At 58.4% G+C, this 15197-nt stretch overlaps 2 protein-coding genes across 7 annotated transcripts in view; one reads left to right on the top strand and one right to left on the bottom strand.

The window, feature by feature from the left end:
• Positions 1–602: 602 nt before the first annotated feature.
• On the bottom strand, positions 603–3282 carry BRD3OS (BRD3 opposite strand). The gene is made up of 2 exons (XM_054174217.1): positions 3248–3282; positions 603–3016 (listed from the first exon to the last, which is right to left on the bottom strand). Exon 2 carries the CDS (start codon positions 2386–2388, stop codon positions 2119–2121), a length of 270 nt encoding a protein of 89 aa, XP_054030192.1. The 5' UTR covers positions 2389–3016; positions 3248–3282; the 3' UTR covers positions 603–2118.
• A 7930-nt stretch (positions 3283–11212) lies between these two features.
• VAV2 (vav guanine nucleotide exchange factor 2) overlaps positions 11213–15197 on the top strand; it is a 114671-nt gene continuing 110686 nt past the window's right edge. For 2 of the 6 annotated variants that reach the window (XM_054174212.1, XM_054174211.1), the window contains exon 1: positions 11213–11965. In XM_054174212.1, the coding sequence (XP_054030187.1) occupies positions 11762–11965 (204 nt within the window). In that variant the 5' untranslated portion in view covers positions 11213–11761. The remainder of the gene's footprint in view (positions 11966–15197) is intronic. The other 4 variants (XM_054174213.1, XM_054174214.1, XM_054174215.1 and 1 more) reach the window with 4 other exon arrangements.

The raw sequence follows: 15197 nt of genomic DNA, 5'->3' as shown, positions 1-15197 counted from the left end.
AAGCTCAACCATCAGCTGGATCAACCATCCAGACCTGGAGCTTTAGGCAGGTCCATCAGGATAAACCATCAGCTGGATCTCAACCATCCAGACCTGGAGCTTTAGGCAGGTCCATCAGGATAAATCATCAGGTCCCACATCCCTATCCCTGCCCTGCCTTCCCCACCACACTCAGTAGAGGAGCAGCACTGCCAGCAGCCCCTCTGAGTCTCCCCACTTTTATCCAGCTCATCAAATGCTTTCCCCCCTCCCCAGACTGCAAAGCATCCACCCAGCAAAAGATTGCCCATCCAAAGCTACTCCTGGCAAGGCCAAGAGGGCTTTGTGAGCGTGCAGAGCGACACAGTAGCCTGCAAAGCACAAGTGGAGCAGGTTCAGTTTTAAGAGCACACACACACAGAGGGTACCCAACATCACCACGTGCACAGACAGCACTTGGAAAACAATGAGCAAGGCAGCTGAGCACAGCAAACCCCCTGGGAGCTGCCGGGAGAAGCCCTGCCTGCAGCAGCCTGGGGGATGTGTGCCTCTGTGTGTGGGGTAGCATTTGACCTGCGAGGGAGAGGAGTGGTGGAGGAGGAGGAGGAGGAGGAGCTGCTGCTGCTGCTGCTTTGCTGAACCATAAAGAAATCAATAAAGTGCTTGGAAAATGCAAAAGAGGTTGGAGATAAAGAGAGCAGAAGCAACACCTGGGCCTCGTTTTTAGGCAGGCAGCTAATCCATGCTGAAGGCAGCACCAAATGCTGGTTTGCTGGAGGTTAAAGCCTCTCTGAGTGCTGCTGGATGAGGCAAGCAGGGCAGTGGGAGGATGGCCTCAGCAGGGCATGGAAGGGGCTGTAACTTAAGCCCAGGGCTGTCCTTTCATGCTGAACCCTGGGCACAGGAGGAGCAGCCCTGGGAGTGGTACTGCTCTGTTCTCAACGCAGGTTCAGGTGGGTTTGGGTTTTCATCGTGCCCCTGAGCAAGTCAGGAAATGATCTGACAGCAGCTTCTATTCCCCAGCAAGTGCAGCTGTGGTTAACTTCCCCTCCCTCCAATCCTTCAGCTGGTTGAAGCAAACATTCCCAGCCACTTCCAAGATGCATGCACTGACCCTACTACCCGACCCCAGCTGAAGACAAACCCTTCCAAGCCGCTGCATGCATTGAAACTCGAGATGCAATCCCCCATCAGGGGAGTTGTTTCCTTCTCTAACCCATCTCTGGCAGTGTAGGAGTGTCCCTTCTGTCCCTCAGCTCTGTGTATTTACAGCAGCTCGCTTCCTGCTGCCCTCCTGGCCCTCCCTCCCAGGTGGGTCACTTGGTGATCCACTCCCAAAGCCTGGCCTGGGCAACCACCTGCCTGAAGGAAGCTCAGGTTCCACCAGCTCTAGGAGTCCTGTCTGTGGCATCAGAGAGGGCTTTGCAGGGCACGAAGCTGCGGCTCACCTTTCCTGCCAGCTGCTGTGAAGGCTCAGGTGGAATTCTCCATATGGTTTTAGCCCTCCCCACAATAAATCACTTCATTAGCTGGTGGTTAAGAGACCACTTCCAGGGCAGCAGGGAGGGGGAAGCAGAACACCTTCTGGCCAAGCAGTTCTGCTGATCACCTTCCTCAAACCTTAGCCTCCATGGAAGTGGATTGGCACTCACCTCTCCCCCACCAGCTCTGGCAATGCCTAAGGGCTGGAGAGGCAAAGTGCCTGCTGCCACTTTGGGATGGCTCCCAAACCACACCAGGAGCTCCTCGTGGCACCGCAAGCCACTAACAAGCCACACATGGTCCAGCAGGGACCCTGCCAAGCTGCCAGGCAGCAGCACACAAGCTCAGGAGCTGGGGGCTGCTTTTTGCCACACACACTCAATGACATGCAAAACCTGACTCTAACAACAACAACAACAACAAACACAAACAAACACCACACAGAAACTTCAGACAGCCCTTCTGGCCTGTCCCCTACACATGGGGCTTGAGGTCTGTCCTGAGGATGGTACAAAGCCATCTCACCCCCTGCCCCCCAACTTGATGCCAGTCTGCTTTGCTTTTTGCTTTTCAATGTCTCTGTGTGTGGCTTGCTGCTGCAAAGCCACCACCACCACCCCTGCCCCCCTCAACAAAATAAATAGTGATTAAAAAGGATCACATAATGGCACAGAACTTGGACTGCCCTGTGTCCCTGGGCACGTCCAGCTTGTTCTTGTCCCTCACCAGGATGGCTTCGTTGCCGTACTGGGAGTACCACATGCTCCGGCTCCTGCTCAGGTAGGTGTTGGGGGGCGCCGACTCCAGCTTCTGCTGCTGCTGCTGCCAGATGAGCAGAGAGGTGTCCCTGTAGCGCAGCCGCGCGTAGCCCTCCGACAGAGCCTTCTCCGGCAGGGGCACCCTCCCGTTCACCACCTTCTCACTCATCTGCTCCAGGGAAGCGCCAAAGAGGAGAGCTCCTCCCCAACAGCTCCCAAACGGACCCCGACGGCTGGCTCCGGGTCGCCTGCTGCTGCTGCTGCTGCTGCTGCTGCTGCTGCTGCTTGGAGCTCACAGGAGAGCATCCCCAGCGGCACAGCTCTGGGGAGCCGTGAGCCGGTGGTTGGTGTCAGCGCCGCTCAGGGATGGCAGCAGGGAGGCAGGAGCCCCCCCGAAATCGCAGCAGACAGCTTGGCCTCGCTTACACAACCAGCCAGGACTTCCAAAAGCTCAGCCAGTGGTGATGCCACTGCGTGGCTCATCTTGCGAAGGGGCCGCGCAAGCTGCTGGCTGCTGCGAGCCCATGGAGGAGCTCAGGAGGATGCAGTGGGGGCTCCACGGTGCTGGGCCCAGGAGCTCCGGAGGACTTCTGCTGCCCTGCGGAACTGATGCCAGAGCTGCAGGGCAGGCCTAAGGGGTCAGGTCCGTCTGTGAGCCCTCCTCAGGCTGCAGGCTGATGGACAGGAGCTCAGCAAGGGACGGCCTCAGGGATGCAGGAGATGCTGCTCCGGCCCCAGCTGTGCCAACCCGACCCGCGATGCTCATCACCTCCTGACCACCGCTCCGGGGCTCCGACCTGGGGGGGCACAGCGAGAGTCACCCCAAAGCCTGCCAGCGGTGAGTGCCTACCCTCCGAGGGCCCCTTTCCCACCCACGCCCCCCATGCCCCCCAACCCCCCCTCCACCCGGTACCGCGCACCCACCCCCGGCCTACCGAGGGTTCCCTGCCCCGCGTGGGGCTCCTCCACCCGCTAAGGGTCTCCTAAAGGCCCCCCCGCACCCCCTCTGCCCGTGCCCCCGGCCCCACCGTGCTCTGCGCTGCCCGGCCCGGCCCGGCTCGGCTCGGCTCGGCCCCGGCGCTGCCGGCGGAGCAGCCGCGGAGCCGCCCCCCGAGCGCATCACGGCGGGGAGGAGCCAGCGCCGGGCCGGGGGGGCCGTGGCGGGGAGCGGGCAGCGGCGAGGGGGTTGCGGTCGGGCTGCCGGCAGGGGTTTGCGGGGCTGGGACACGGCAATGGGGCTGCTGGAGTGGGGCGTGGGGCTCTGGGGTGTGCGATGGGAGCAGCTCGAGTGGGGGGCGTGGGTCTGGGGTATGGCAGTGGAGACCTTGAGTGGGGTGCATGGGTCTGGGGTGTGGGATGGAGCACCCCGAGTGGGGTGTGTGGGTCTGGGGTACGGAATAGAGCACCCTGATGGGTGGCTGGAGCTGGGGCACGGCAATGGGGCTGCTGGAGTGGGGTGTGTGGGTCTGGGGTGTGCAGTGGAGCACCCCGAGTGGGGTGTGGGGCTCTGGGGTGTGCAGTGGAACACCCCGAGTGGGATGTGTGGGTCCAGGACATATCAATGGGGCTCCCACGGCTGTCAGCACCCTCTGGCTACGTGGAATCTCTTATAGGGACACCCAGCCCTGGGCACACCAAGCCCATGGCATGGTGCATGAGAGCCCAGGGACTGAGCTGGGGGAGCTGGTGTTGCCCACCCAGTCCAGCACTGCCTCGGGAGAGGTTTCATTGCTGATGCTGGGTGGGGGGTCCCAGCCCTGGGATTGACAGCCAAGGCAGAGCCTGTTGCTGCCCAGTCTCCTTCCTGAGGGGGTGACTGTGTGGCAGACTTTGAGTCACCATCCCTGGAGGTGCTTAGGGAGGAGACTGGCTGGGGTGCTTGGTGCCATGGTCATAATATCCCAGACTGGTTTGGGTGGGAAGGGACCTTGAAAACTCATCCAATCCCACCCCCCTGCCATGGGCAGGGACATCCCCAGCTAGAGCAGGCTGCTCAGAGCCCCAGCCAGCCTGACCTGGGGTGGTTCCAGGGATGAGGCATCCCCCACCTCTCTGGGCACTCTGGGACAGAGTCTCACCACTCTCAGCATCACAATTCCTTCTCTCCAGTCTAAATCTCCCTCTTTTAGTTCCAAACCATCCCTCCCTTGTCCTGTCACGACAGGCCCTGCTCTAAAGTCTGCTCTCCACTTCTCCAGGCTCTCCAGTGAGCCCATCCATGGGCTGCAGGTGGGGAGGGGACAGCCCTGTGTGTGCTGACAGCCACCTGGGGGTACCCCTCTGGGGTGGGCTGCATGGAGCAGGAGTGTGGCTGAGCAGCGCCTCCTCTACCTCCACTCCTCGCTGCCTCCTCCAGCACCTTTCCTCAGCCCAGCTGGCCCCTGGCAAGCACAGCAAGAAGGAATGTTTTGAAGAAAGCTGTGAGAGGCTTGTGCTGCTGCTGCTGCTGCTGCATTTAAGCCCTCAATCTTCTTATCTCCTGTGGAGGCAGTGCCATCTAATCTCCTGCCCAGGACCTGATACCCTTATCCGTGGCAGAGCCACTCATCCATTCCACTTGGCCTGCAGGGACACAAAACAATCGGTGGTGGGTTCCTTCCCTCAGATAAGAGGCACTCTGCAGCTCCTCGTTCCCAGGAGGCTCAGACCAAACACCAAAAAATGACAGAGGAGGAAGAAAGGAAAAATCAAACTACGGAGGAGGACAGCAGCAGAATGTTTACTGCCAGAACCGTCCTGGCTTGGCTCCTTAATCCCTCCGGCGCAGAGCAGCCAGCCCCAGCCCCACCTGCTGGAAGCTGCTGAGAGGAATGCAACATGGTTCAGTGCAACCAAATTTAGGTGCTTTGGGTGTTTCTTTAGCACAGAGGAGGTGTCCTGGGCTTGTCCAAAACGCTGTCAGTTCTGTCGTGGGCAAAGGTGGGGCATAACAGAGGCAGGCAGTGAGTGGAGTGGTTTGGTTGCCAAGATAAAGCAAGGAGGAGGACTGGAAGCTGCAGAGCCTGCAAAGCCAGCAGCTGTCCCCCAGCATCCTTTGGTGGGAGTCACCAAGACCTCTGCCAGCAGGACCCTGCTCAGCTAAACCCTGGCAGCAGCAGTGGTGGCAGTGGGTGAGGTGAAATCCTGGTGCTTCCCAGCTGGTGCTTAGCCTCTCTCCTCCTTCCTCCAAGGAAACCTCTGTTTGCTTTGCCTTCCCTCTGCTGGGAGATGTGGGGCTGGGCTGGGGGATTTCCCTCTCCCTCAGCTCCTCAGGAAAGGCTGAGAGAATTGGAAAAGAGCAGGCTGAGGGGGGAGCTCATGGTGCCATGGTCTAGTAGTCAGGAGGTCTTGGGTGGCAGGTTGGACCTGATGATCTTGGAGGTCTTTTCCAACCTTATTGATTCTATGATCAATACTGTCAGGAGGGTGGGACCAGGCTGTTCTCAGTGGTGCCCAGGACAAGGGGTAAGGGCCACAAACTTGAGCATCAGAAGCTCCATCTAAACATGAGGAGGAACTTCTGGGACTTGAGGGTGATGGAGCCCTGGGAGCAGGCTGCCCAGAGAGGTGGTGGAGTCTCCATCTCTGGAGAGATTCCAGACTTGCCTGGCTATGCTCCCGTGTGACCTCCTCTGGCTGACCCTGCCTTAGCAAGGGGGTTGGATTTGGTGATCTCCAGAGGTCCCTTCCAATCCCTACAACTCTGTGATTCTGTGAAATGAGCCTCTCCCACACAGGAATGCCCAGGGAAGTGCCAGCTTCAGCTGGTACCCACCCTGAGAGCCCTTTCCCAGTGGAGCTGCACTGCCAGGAGCTACCTTTTTAGACAAAGGATATCTGTGTCTGGCTGCTCCTGTTGCACCAGTCCAAGAAGGGAATCCAGTTCCTCCCTCCTGCCAGCACTGAGCTGTGCCAGGTTCACTTCTTCCCCTGCTCTCCCTTCACACATGGTGCCAGCAGCAACCTCCAGCAGCTCTGCCAAGGGGGAAGAGCAGAAGACAGAAGCAATCCTGGCAGGAGCAGGGAGCCCTTGGCAGCAGGATGATTGCAGTGCCTGCTCCAGGGTGCACATTGTCTGGGCAGCTAGGTCAGGTGTTTGGAGCAGCAGATGAGCCAGACAGAGAATTATTGTCTGTAGCCAGGGACTGTTAGGAGTTTAAGATGGGTTTCATAGCTGTAGGGTCTGCCCCTTGCTGACAGCTGAGCTGCTGCTGAGCAGGGAGTGGTGGCTCGCAGAGGCTTCCCAAAATAGATGGTGAAAGGAGAGGACAAAATCTAAGGGCATGCAGGCTGCAGGGGTCACTGCTGGCAGCTGCTGCTGTCACAGCAGCAGGGAGGCCTCTCCCTCGGGCGCCCTGGCTGCAGCTGGGGACGTGTCTGGCTTTGGTGCACGCTTGCTCTAATCCAGAAGGTGGCAATGGCAATCCACAGATGCTGGCCGAGCTCTGAGGATTCCTTGCTGGAGTGGCTCCGGTGTTCCAGGGGTGTTTTCAGATGGCTGCTCCAAAGTGGCAGTGCTGGGGCCGGCTCCCCTGGTGTGCTGAGCATGGAGCCAGCTCTTCTCCCGGGAGAATAACGCTTGGGTGTGAAGTGTGGCAACGTCCCAGGGCTCCTGGGGTGGTTTGCAAGGCAAGCTCTCCTTGCACATGTCCAGGCAGTTCAGTTTTCTTCCTTCCTTAGAGCCACAGAATGGTCTTGGCTGGGAGAGACCTTTCAGGCCGTCACCCAGCACCGCCAGGTCAAACCATGTCCCTCAGCACCAAGGTTTGTAGTGCCCCACTCCCTGCTGGGCTGCGATGCTCCCGAGCAGCTGCTGCTTCACCAGCCACGAACCCCTTCACAGCCTCTCTGCAAAGGCACCCAGGCTGCGGTGGCTGCCTGCCTGCCTCCTCGTGTCTAGTTCCTGAGGCATCTGGGGATGAAGCAAGCCGTAGGTTCCTGCTGTTCCACCTTGCGAGTGCCTCCAGTCGCCTCTCGGGCGAGGAAGCAATGAGAGCACACAGAGCGAAGGGGGAGAGCAGAGAGGAGAAGCTTCGCACTCGGTCCCCAGCAGAGGGTAGTGTCAGCCTCTGTGTGTGGGACAGCAGGCTCAGCCCTGGCTGTTTGTCCTGTCCTGGTTGGCTGTCCCTCCTTCCCTGGCTGTCCCTCCTTCCCTGGCTGCCCATCCTTCCCTGCCTCTCCCTCCCCAGCTGTCATTCCCAGCAGTGCCCAGGGGCAGGAGAAGAGAGCACCAGCTCCACCACAAACCAAATCCTCTCTAATTTAAACATCCTTTCTAATTTACTCTCCCTTTTAGCTCTAGGATCCATCCTCCAAGCAGTGTATAGCCCCCCTCCCAAGCTCCCCTGTCCTCTTGCAGCAGAAAGGGACCTGGGGGTGCTGATTGACAGCCAGCTGAACATGAGCCAGCAGTGTGCCCAGGTGGCCAAGAAGGCCAAAGGCATCCTGGCCTGCATCAGGAACAGTGTGGCCAGCAGGAGCAGGGAGGTCATTGTGCCCTGTGCTCAGCACTGCTTAGGCCACAGCTTGAGTCCTGTGTCCAGCTCTGGGCTCCTCAGTTTGAGAAGGACATTGAGAGACTTGAAGGTGTCCAGAGAAGGGCAACAAAGCTGGGGAGGGGTCTGGAGCACAGCCCTGGGGGGAGAGGCTGAGGGAGCTGGGGTTGCTTAGCCTGCAGAAGAGGAGGCTCAGGGGAGACCTTCTTGTTCTCTACAATCCCCTGTAGGGAGGTTGTAGCCAGGAGGGGGTTGGTCTCTTCTCCCAGGCAACCAGCACCAGAACAAGAGGACACAGTCTCAGGCTGTGCCAGGGGAGGTTCAGGCTGGAGGTGAGGAGAAAGTTCTTCCCAGAAAGAGGAACTGGCCATGGGAATGTGCTGCCCAGGGAGGTGGTGGAGTCCCCATCCCTGGAGCTGTTCAAGAGGGGATTGGATGTGGCACTTGGAGCCATGGTTCAGTTAGTCAGGAGGTCTTGGGTGACAGCTTGGACTTGCTGATCTCTGAGGTCTTTTCCAACCTGATTGATTCTATGATCTGTGGAGCCTGCAGGCAGCCTGTGTGCTGGGCACCTGCTCTTCTCTCAGCCTCACCTTGCAGGTTTGGGGTTGGTTGGTGTCTTTTGCTTTTTGGTCTCTGCTCTCAAAACTCCCTCAGCCTTCAGCCCTTTGGAATCACTGCAGAGGCAGGTGGGAACCCTCTTGCCTCAACACCTCCCACGCAGGAGCTGGCTCTGCAGCTGCCAGTGATTGTTCCTCAGTGGCCAGGGGCCATGCACACTTTTTATGGCACAGTTAAGAAGAGAGCCAGGCTGCAGCCAGCAGCTTTAATTACACAGAGTAAACTCCCCTCTTGCCATCTACTTACAGCCCTGACCTCACAGGGCAGAGCAGTGCAGAGTCAACCAAAATTAGTCCTGGCAGGACTTTGCTCCTTGCAGCAGCCTCATGATTCCTGCCCAGTGGCTGCTGCTGGCGGACCAGAGAGGAAAGGAAAGACAAGAAAGGAGAGGAGGGAGAGGGGGAGAGGAGGAGGGAGAGGAGGGAGAGGAGGAGGGAGAGGGGGAGAGAAGGAGAGAAGAGAGCATAAGAAGAGAAGGAGAAAGAAGGAGAGGAGGAGAGAACAACATCAGCTGAAACAAACAACCCAAAAACTGCATGAAGAACTCAAAGAACTGTTCTGAGAAAGCACCTCTGCAGGGTCTGTGGAGGTGAGGATGGAACCAGCACGTTCCTGAGGACACCCAGGGCAGGCTGTAGCTCTGATGGTGAGGCTGAGACATCTGGATGCTGCTCCTGCTTGGAGCATGCCACTCTTTGTGTCCTGGCAGGGGTGCAGAGAGTGGAGAAATCCACTCCACTAAGCTTGGTTTGGAGTATTAAACAATTAATTATTGTTCTTTGAATCCCAGGCTGCCAGGTTGGAAAGGATGCTCTGGTCCAACCTTTCTGGGTAACAGTGGAACTGAAAGGAGCTGGCCCAGCACCCTGGCAAGCCCAGTCTTCAAACTGTCCCATGGAGGGGACCCCACTGCTTATCTTGGGAGGTGATTCCAGTGCCCAACTCTTCCCTTGGGGAACAATCTTTGTGTTGAGACCAGTGGGAATCTCCCCAGCAGTGACTTGTCCCCATCACCCCCTGCCTTCTCCTTGCAAAAAGGGAGTCTCCATCCTCCTGGGAGCCACCCTTTATGTCCTGGGATGTGGTGATAAGGTCTCCCCTAAGCCTTCCCAAGGCTGAGCAAACCCAATTCTCTCAGTCTCTCTTCCAGTCCTCTGATCCTTTGGAAGGAATCCTCCTTCCTGCTTCTAATGCTCCTGTCTCATTCACACTTGGAAGAGAGAAGAGCATTCTGCAGAGCCCCAGCAGTACCCTGGAGAACGAAGGTCACTCCTCACTCTACATCCTAAGCCTCCACACAAGAGAGCAAACACTTCCAAGATCCTCTTCCCCCACCTCAGTGATTCATGCATTGAGAAATGTGAATTAACTACTACTGACTGCAAAACCAGGCAGATCAGCCTGCCCAGGGAGGTGGTGGAGTCCCCACCCCTGGAGCTGGCCAAGAGATGTGTGGCCATGGCACTTGGGGACGTGGTTTAGTGGCCATGGAGGTGCTGGGTTGATGGTTGGGCTGGATGATCTTGGAGATCTCTCCCAACCCAGACAATTCGGATTCCTAACACTGGAAATGAAGGCTCAGCCCAGCAGAGTTGCTCTTTCTTCTTTATCTCCACTTGGCTCCATTTGGAAGAGATTAGCATTGCATTTGTTTGACATCCAGGTTAATAGCTTCCCTTAGTCCCAGTCCCAGCTTCCTGTTTTGGGCTATCTGGAAAGCCAGGCTGGAAATGAAGCCACAAACTGAGGAGGGAGAGAGGGAGAGAGAGAGAGAGAAAGAAAGAGAGAGGCTCTTGGAAGCAAACTGAGAGGCAGCTTTGAAAAGAGGCTGTTCTGAACTGTGCTGATTTGGATGGAAGCCACCAGTGAAAATGAGAGATTTGTCAAGAGTTTGCTGCCAAGGAGATAATGGCTGAGAGCTGAGGGTTGGGGGTTTTTTTTCCCCCTCATAAATACACTGGTAATGAATTCTAGGAGTTGTCCTCGTGTGGGAGAGGCAAGGAACAGGATGGCCTGTTTGGGTTAAACATCTCCCTCCTGTATTTGCAACCCAAACACGGGATGCAGAGTGGGAGTCAGCAGGCAGACAAAGCCTGGTCTTGTGTGTGAGGGCAGAGGGAGGGTGAGGAGGCCTTGGAAGGAGTCTTGCTGGGGTCCCTCTGGCGTGTGTGGGCAGGGGTGGTGGGGAGGAGGGGGATGATGGGGAACCTAGGCTGCAAAGTGGGGATGGCAGCTCTGCTCCCCCCTGAGCTGGGAGGGAACAGCAGCCTGGGGAGGTTTTCATGGGCAGGGAGAGAGGCAGGAGTGGCAGGAAGGAGGGAGTGATACAGGGTGGGGGGAAGGAGAAAAGGGAGAGAAAAGGAAGGCAGGAGAAAAGGGAGAGAAAAGGAAGGCAGGAGAAAAGGGAGAGAAAAGGAAGGCAGGAGAAAAGGGAGAGAAAAGGAAAAATGGGAAAAGGGGTGAAGAGGGAACAGGGGAAAATAAAGAAAAAAGGGAAAATAGGAGAAAAAAAAGAGGAAAACAAGGAAAAGAGAAAATAAATGGAGGAAAAAAGGGAGCAAAAAATTAAAAGGAAAAAAGGATAAGAAGGAAAAATAAGGAACAGGGAGAAAAGGAAAAACAAGGAACAGGGAGAAAAGGAAAAACAAGGAACAGGGAGAAAAGGAAAACAGGAAGGAAAAAACAGGGGCGGGGGGGGAAGGGAGAAAAGGCCAAAAGGGAGGGGAGGAAAAGGAGGAAAAGGGAAAATCAAATGGGTGTGCGTGTGTGGGGAGAATAAAAAGCAGAAAGCAAAGAGCTGTGACCCACTGGAAGGCAGCGCGGAGCGCAGCCAGCCTCAGCCCGTGCCGCCGCCCCCCCGCCCGGGCCGGGCTCCCGCAGACAAAGGGCGGCGGGGGCGGGGGGCGGTCCGGCGGCTCGTCCCCGCCTGCCCGGGGCGGGGGCACGGAGATCCCACCCGCGGCAGCGGCATCCCCGGCGCCAGCTCCGCGCCCGCGCAGGTGGGGTTCGGCGGAACTTTGCTTCGGGGCACCGGGGGGGTGTGTGTGGAACGCGACACGAAGTTACCTGGGGGTGACCCCCGCCGTGCCCGCTTCTTTCCCACCACCTTCCTTCTCCCCCCGCCCCACTCCGCAACACTCCTCCCGCTTTGTTCCCGGGAGGATGCGGCGCGCCTAACCCCGGCCGAGGCGGTGGGGCCGCGGCGGGGGCAGGGGCAGCCGGAAAACTCCGCGCCGCCCCTCTTCCTCCTCCTCCTCCTTCTCCTCCTCCTCCTCCTTCTTCCTCCTCCTCCTCCTGCAAGCCCCGGCGTGGAGTGATGCTTCTCCGGGCGGCGGGCGGCGATGGAGCGGGGCCGTAGCGCGGTGGAGCCGCGGTGCAGAGCAGCCGCCCGCTGCCCCTGAGCGAGGAGGAGGAGGAGGAAGAGAAGGAGGACGAAGGCCGGCGGCCATGGAGGAGTGGAGGCAGTGCGGGCGCTGGCTGATCGACTGCAAAGTTTTGCCCCCGAACCACCGGGTGGTCTGGCCTTCGGCGGTGGTCTTCGACCTGGCGCAGGCGCTGCGGGATGGGGTCTTGCTGTGCCAGCTGCTCCACAACCTGTCCCCCGGCTCCATCGACCTCAAGGACATCAACTTCAGGCCGCAGATGTCCCAGGTAGGAGGGGATGGGTGCGGTGGGTGGGGGGAGCTCTCAGGGGTAGGAGGTTAGGGGGACCCTCCCACCCCCCCTTTCCCCAAGTTTCTCCTGGATGCGGCTGTTGCACTCCGGCACAACTTGGGGTGCGTGAATGCGAGTGGGCTTGGGGAGGGGGTGCGTGGGAGAACGACTGCTTCAGCGCCCCCCACCCCTCTTAAAACTGCCCTTCAACCCCCCCATAAGCTGCCCTTAAGTCGCCTCCTAACTGCCCTTCAGCCCTTTCCCCCTAAAACTGCGCTTAAGCCCCCACCCCCAAGGCTGCTTTTCACCCCCTCCAAATTACCCTTTAGCCTCCCCCCTCCCCCCCAACTGCCCATAAGCCCTCTCAAGCTACCCATAAGCCGCCTCCAAACTGTTCTTCAGTCCCCTACTTCAAGCTGTTCTTCCCACCTCCCCCCTCCAAGCTGCCTTTCAGCCCCTCCAAATTACCCTTCTGCTCCCCCCTCCCCTAAATTAACCTTCAGTCCCCCGTCCCCCACCCCCGCTTGCATCCTCCGGTCGTGCCCGGAGCAGGCTCAGCCCCGAGGGCTCCGGGCAGGGGAGAAACATTTCCCCCCTCCCAACGCCGCTCCGTGTGTCATCTGCAAACAAAAGCAAACGCTGGGGCTGTGGGGAAGAGGAGGGAGGACTCCGGGGGCTTTGATGTGTTTGAGGGGGGGGCAGGAGGTGCTGACCTCGAGGGCAAAAGTTTGACCAGAAAGATGAAAAGCAAAATAAGCAAATAAATAATAACCCTCTGCCCCCCACACCCACACAACCACCACCCCCCCCCCCCCCGGTGCTCTAAAGCCTGGGGGGGGGAGTGTCTGTGTGCTCTGTGTCCCCTCCATAAGCCCAGCCTAGGGGTTGCCTGTCCCTGTGTGTCGTGGACCCCCCCCCAAATCCAGCTCAGGGGTTCTGCGACTGCAGCTGCTTGGGGTGATGGGGAGGAAGGGACTTGGTTCAGCGAGTCCAGCTGCTAGTGTGCCCCCCCTTTATGTGTGCACCCCCTTTTTTTGTACCCACTCCCCTTTTTTCCTGCAGGTTTCGTCCCCCTCCCCCTTTTTTTTTCACCCCCTTTTCCTGCACCCAGCTCGTTCATGCCTTGGGGGGGAAACTTCACCTCCTGAGGGTGACTCCATCCTCGGAGGGGTTCCTCCGCTTTCTGGGAGGTGTTTCCAGTCTCCGGTTGGGTTTTTTTTTTTGGGGGGGGGTAGGGGGCAGGCTGAAACATTACCCCCCCACCCCCCAAAAAACCCCTGATAAGTAAGCAAACGACTTAGTTTGGGTTGTTCGGGGTCCAAACACTCCGCTGCTGGGTTTGCAAGCTGAGCTGCGGCGATATTTGCATGGGAATCGGGAAGTGAAATCGATGAGAAGCAAATGAAACAGGGCACGTTGGCCTCCCTTCCACGGGGGGAAGTGTGGGGGGGGTTACTTTGGCCTCCCTTCCCCGCCAGCTCCTGTCTGGACGAGCGGGGAATGAAAGCTCCTATTTTAGTCTGGAGCAAGGTGGGATTTGAGTGGGAAAAGGGAAGATTTGCCGCTGGCCGCGGCGGGCAGGCTGCTTGCTCTCTCTGGAAGCTCTCGGGTAACAATGCTGGGAGCCCTGGATCGCGCTGCTCAGCCAGGAAGTGCCTTTTCCCCTCTTCCCCCAGAGTTTTGTCCCGGGGTGGTGGTGCTGGTTTGGGGCTGTTCCGTCTCCTCCCCGAGCGAGATGCGTCTGGGGACGGCCGGGAGCTCGCCCCGCTGAGGCGTTCGGACCCCGAGCTCGGGACGCTTTGGCGGGGGGCAGAGGGCGTTGGAGCTCCGTGGGGATGAGGCTGTCGCTGCTGGCCGGCATCCGGAGACCTTGATCTGGAGGGAAGCGGCAGGGTGGGAAGTCCCAGCCGTGTGGTGACAGCCAGCCTGGGCTCGGCACCGATGGGTGAGACCTGCTGGCACAGAAGTAAACAACAACACATCCCCGGTGCCTCCTCCCAGGGCGGAACGAGGCTGTCGAGATTTCCTCTCGGCTCTCCAGGCTATAAAGAGATCAAACTGTCTTCTCCCCCAGCTGATGCTTCCAAATATAAACTGTGGCTCCTGGGGACTGGTGAGAACACCCCGAGAGTGGCAGGCTCTGTGCTCTGGGCTGGAGCCCTCCAAACCTGCTTTTCAGAGGTGGACAGAATGGCTTGGGCTGGAAGGGACCTTCAAGATCATCTAGTTCCAGCCCCCCTCCCCCCTGCCATAGAATCGTTTAGCCTGCAGAAGAGGAGGCTCAGGGGAGACCTTCTTGCTGTCTACAGCTCCCTGAAGGGAGGCTGTAGCCAGGTGGGGGTTGGTTTCTTCTCCCAGGCACCCAGCACCAGAACAAGAGGACACAGTCTCAAGCTGTGCCAGGGGAGGTTTAGGCTGGAGGTGAGGAGAAAGTTCTTCCCAGAGAGAGTTGTTAGCCACTGGGATGTGCTGCCCAGGGAGGTGGTGGAGTCCCCATCCCTGGAGGCGTTCAAGAGGGGATTGGATGTGGCACTTGGAGCCATGGTTTAGTAGTCAGGAGGTGTTGGGTGACAGGTTGGACTTGATGATCTCTGAGGTGTCTTCCAACCTTAATGATTCTGTGATAGAATCAGTAAGGTTGGAAAAGACCTCAGAGATCATCAAGTCCAACCTGTCTCACCCAACACCTATATGCTCAAGGCCTTTTCTGACCTGGACTTCCTGGGGCATCCTCCACAACCTCCCTGGGCAATCTGTTCCAGTGGCAGGGTGGGGACAGAGGTCCATCCCCACGGTGCCTCAGCCTGGCTGCAGCTACCAGGGAGCACTTCAGCCTCTCTGGGCTGGATCCCAGCAGAAGGTTGTAGGACCCCATCTTTGTCACAGGGCTGGGATCCATAGAACCAACAAGGTTGGAAAAGACCTCAAGGATCATCAAGTTCAACCTCTCACCCAAGACCTCATGACTACCAGGCTGTGGCACCAAGTGCCACATCCAATCCCCTCTTGAACACCTCCAGGGATGGGGACTCCATCACCTCCCTGGGCAGCACATCCAATGGTTAACAACTCTCTCTGGGAAGAACTTTCTCCTCACCTTGAGCTTAAACTTCCCCTGGCACAGCTTGAGACTGTGTCCTCTTGTTCTGCTGCTGGTTGGCTGGGAGAAGAGACCAACCCCCAGCTGGCTACAACCTCCCTTCAGGGAGTTGTAGGCAGGGGGGGTAGG

This window comes from Dryobates pubescens, chromosome 29 (genome assembly GCF_014839835.1).
Source record: "Dryobates pubescens isolate bDryPub1 chromosome 29, bDryPub1.pri, whole genome shotgun sequence".
Taxonomy (NCBI): Eukaryota; Metazoa; Chordata; class Aves; order Piciformes; family Picidae; genus Dryobates; species Dryobates pubescens.
Note: the sequence above shows the minus strand (reverse complement) of the source record. Positions and strands in the feature narration are given on the sequence as shown.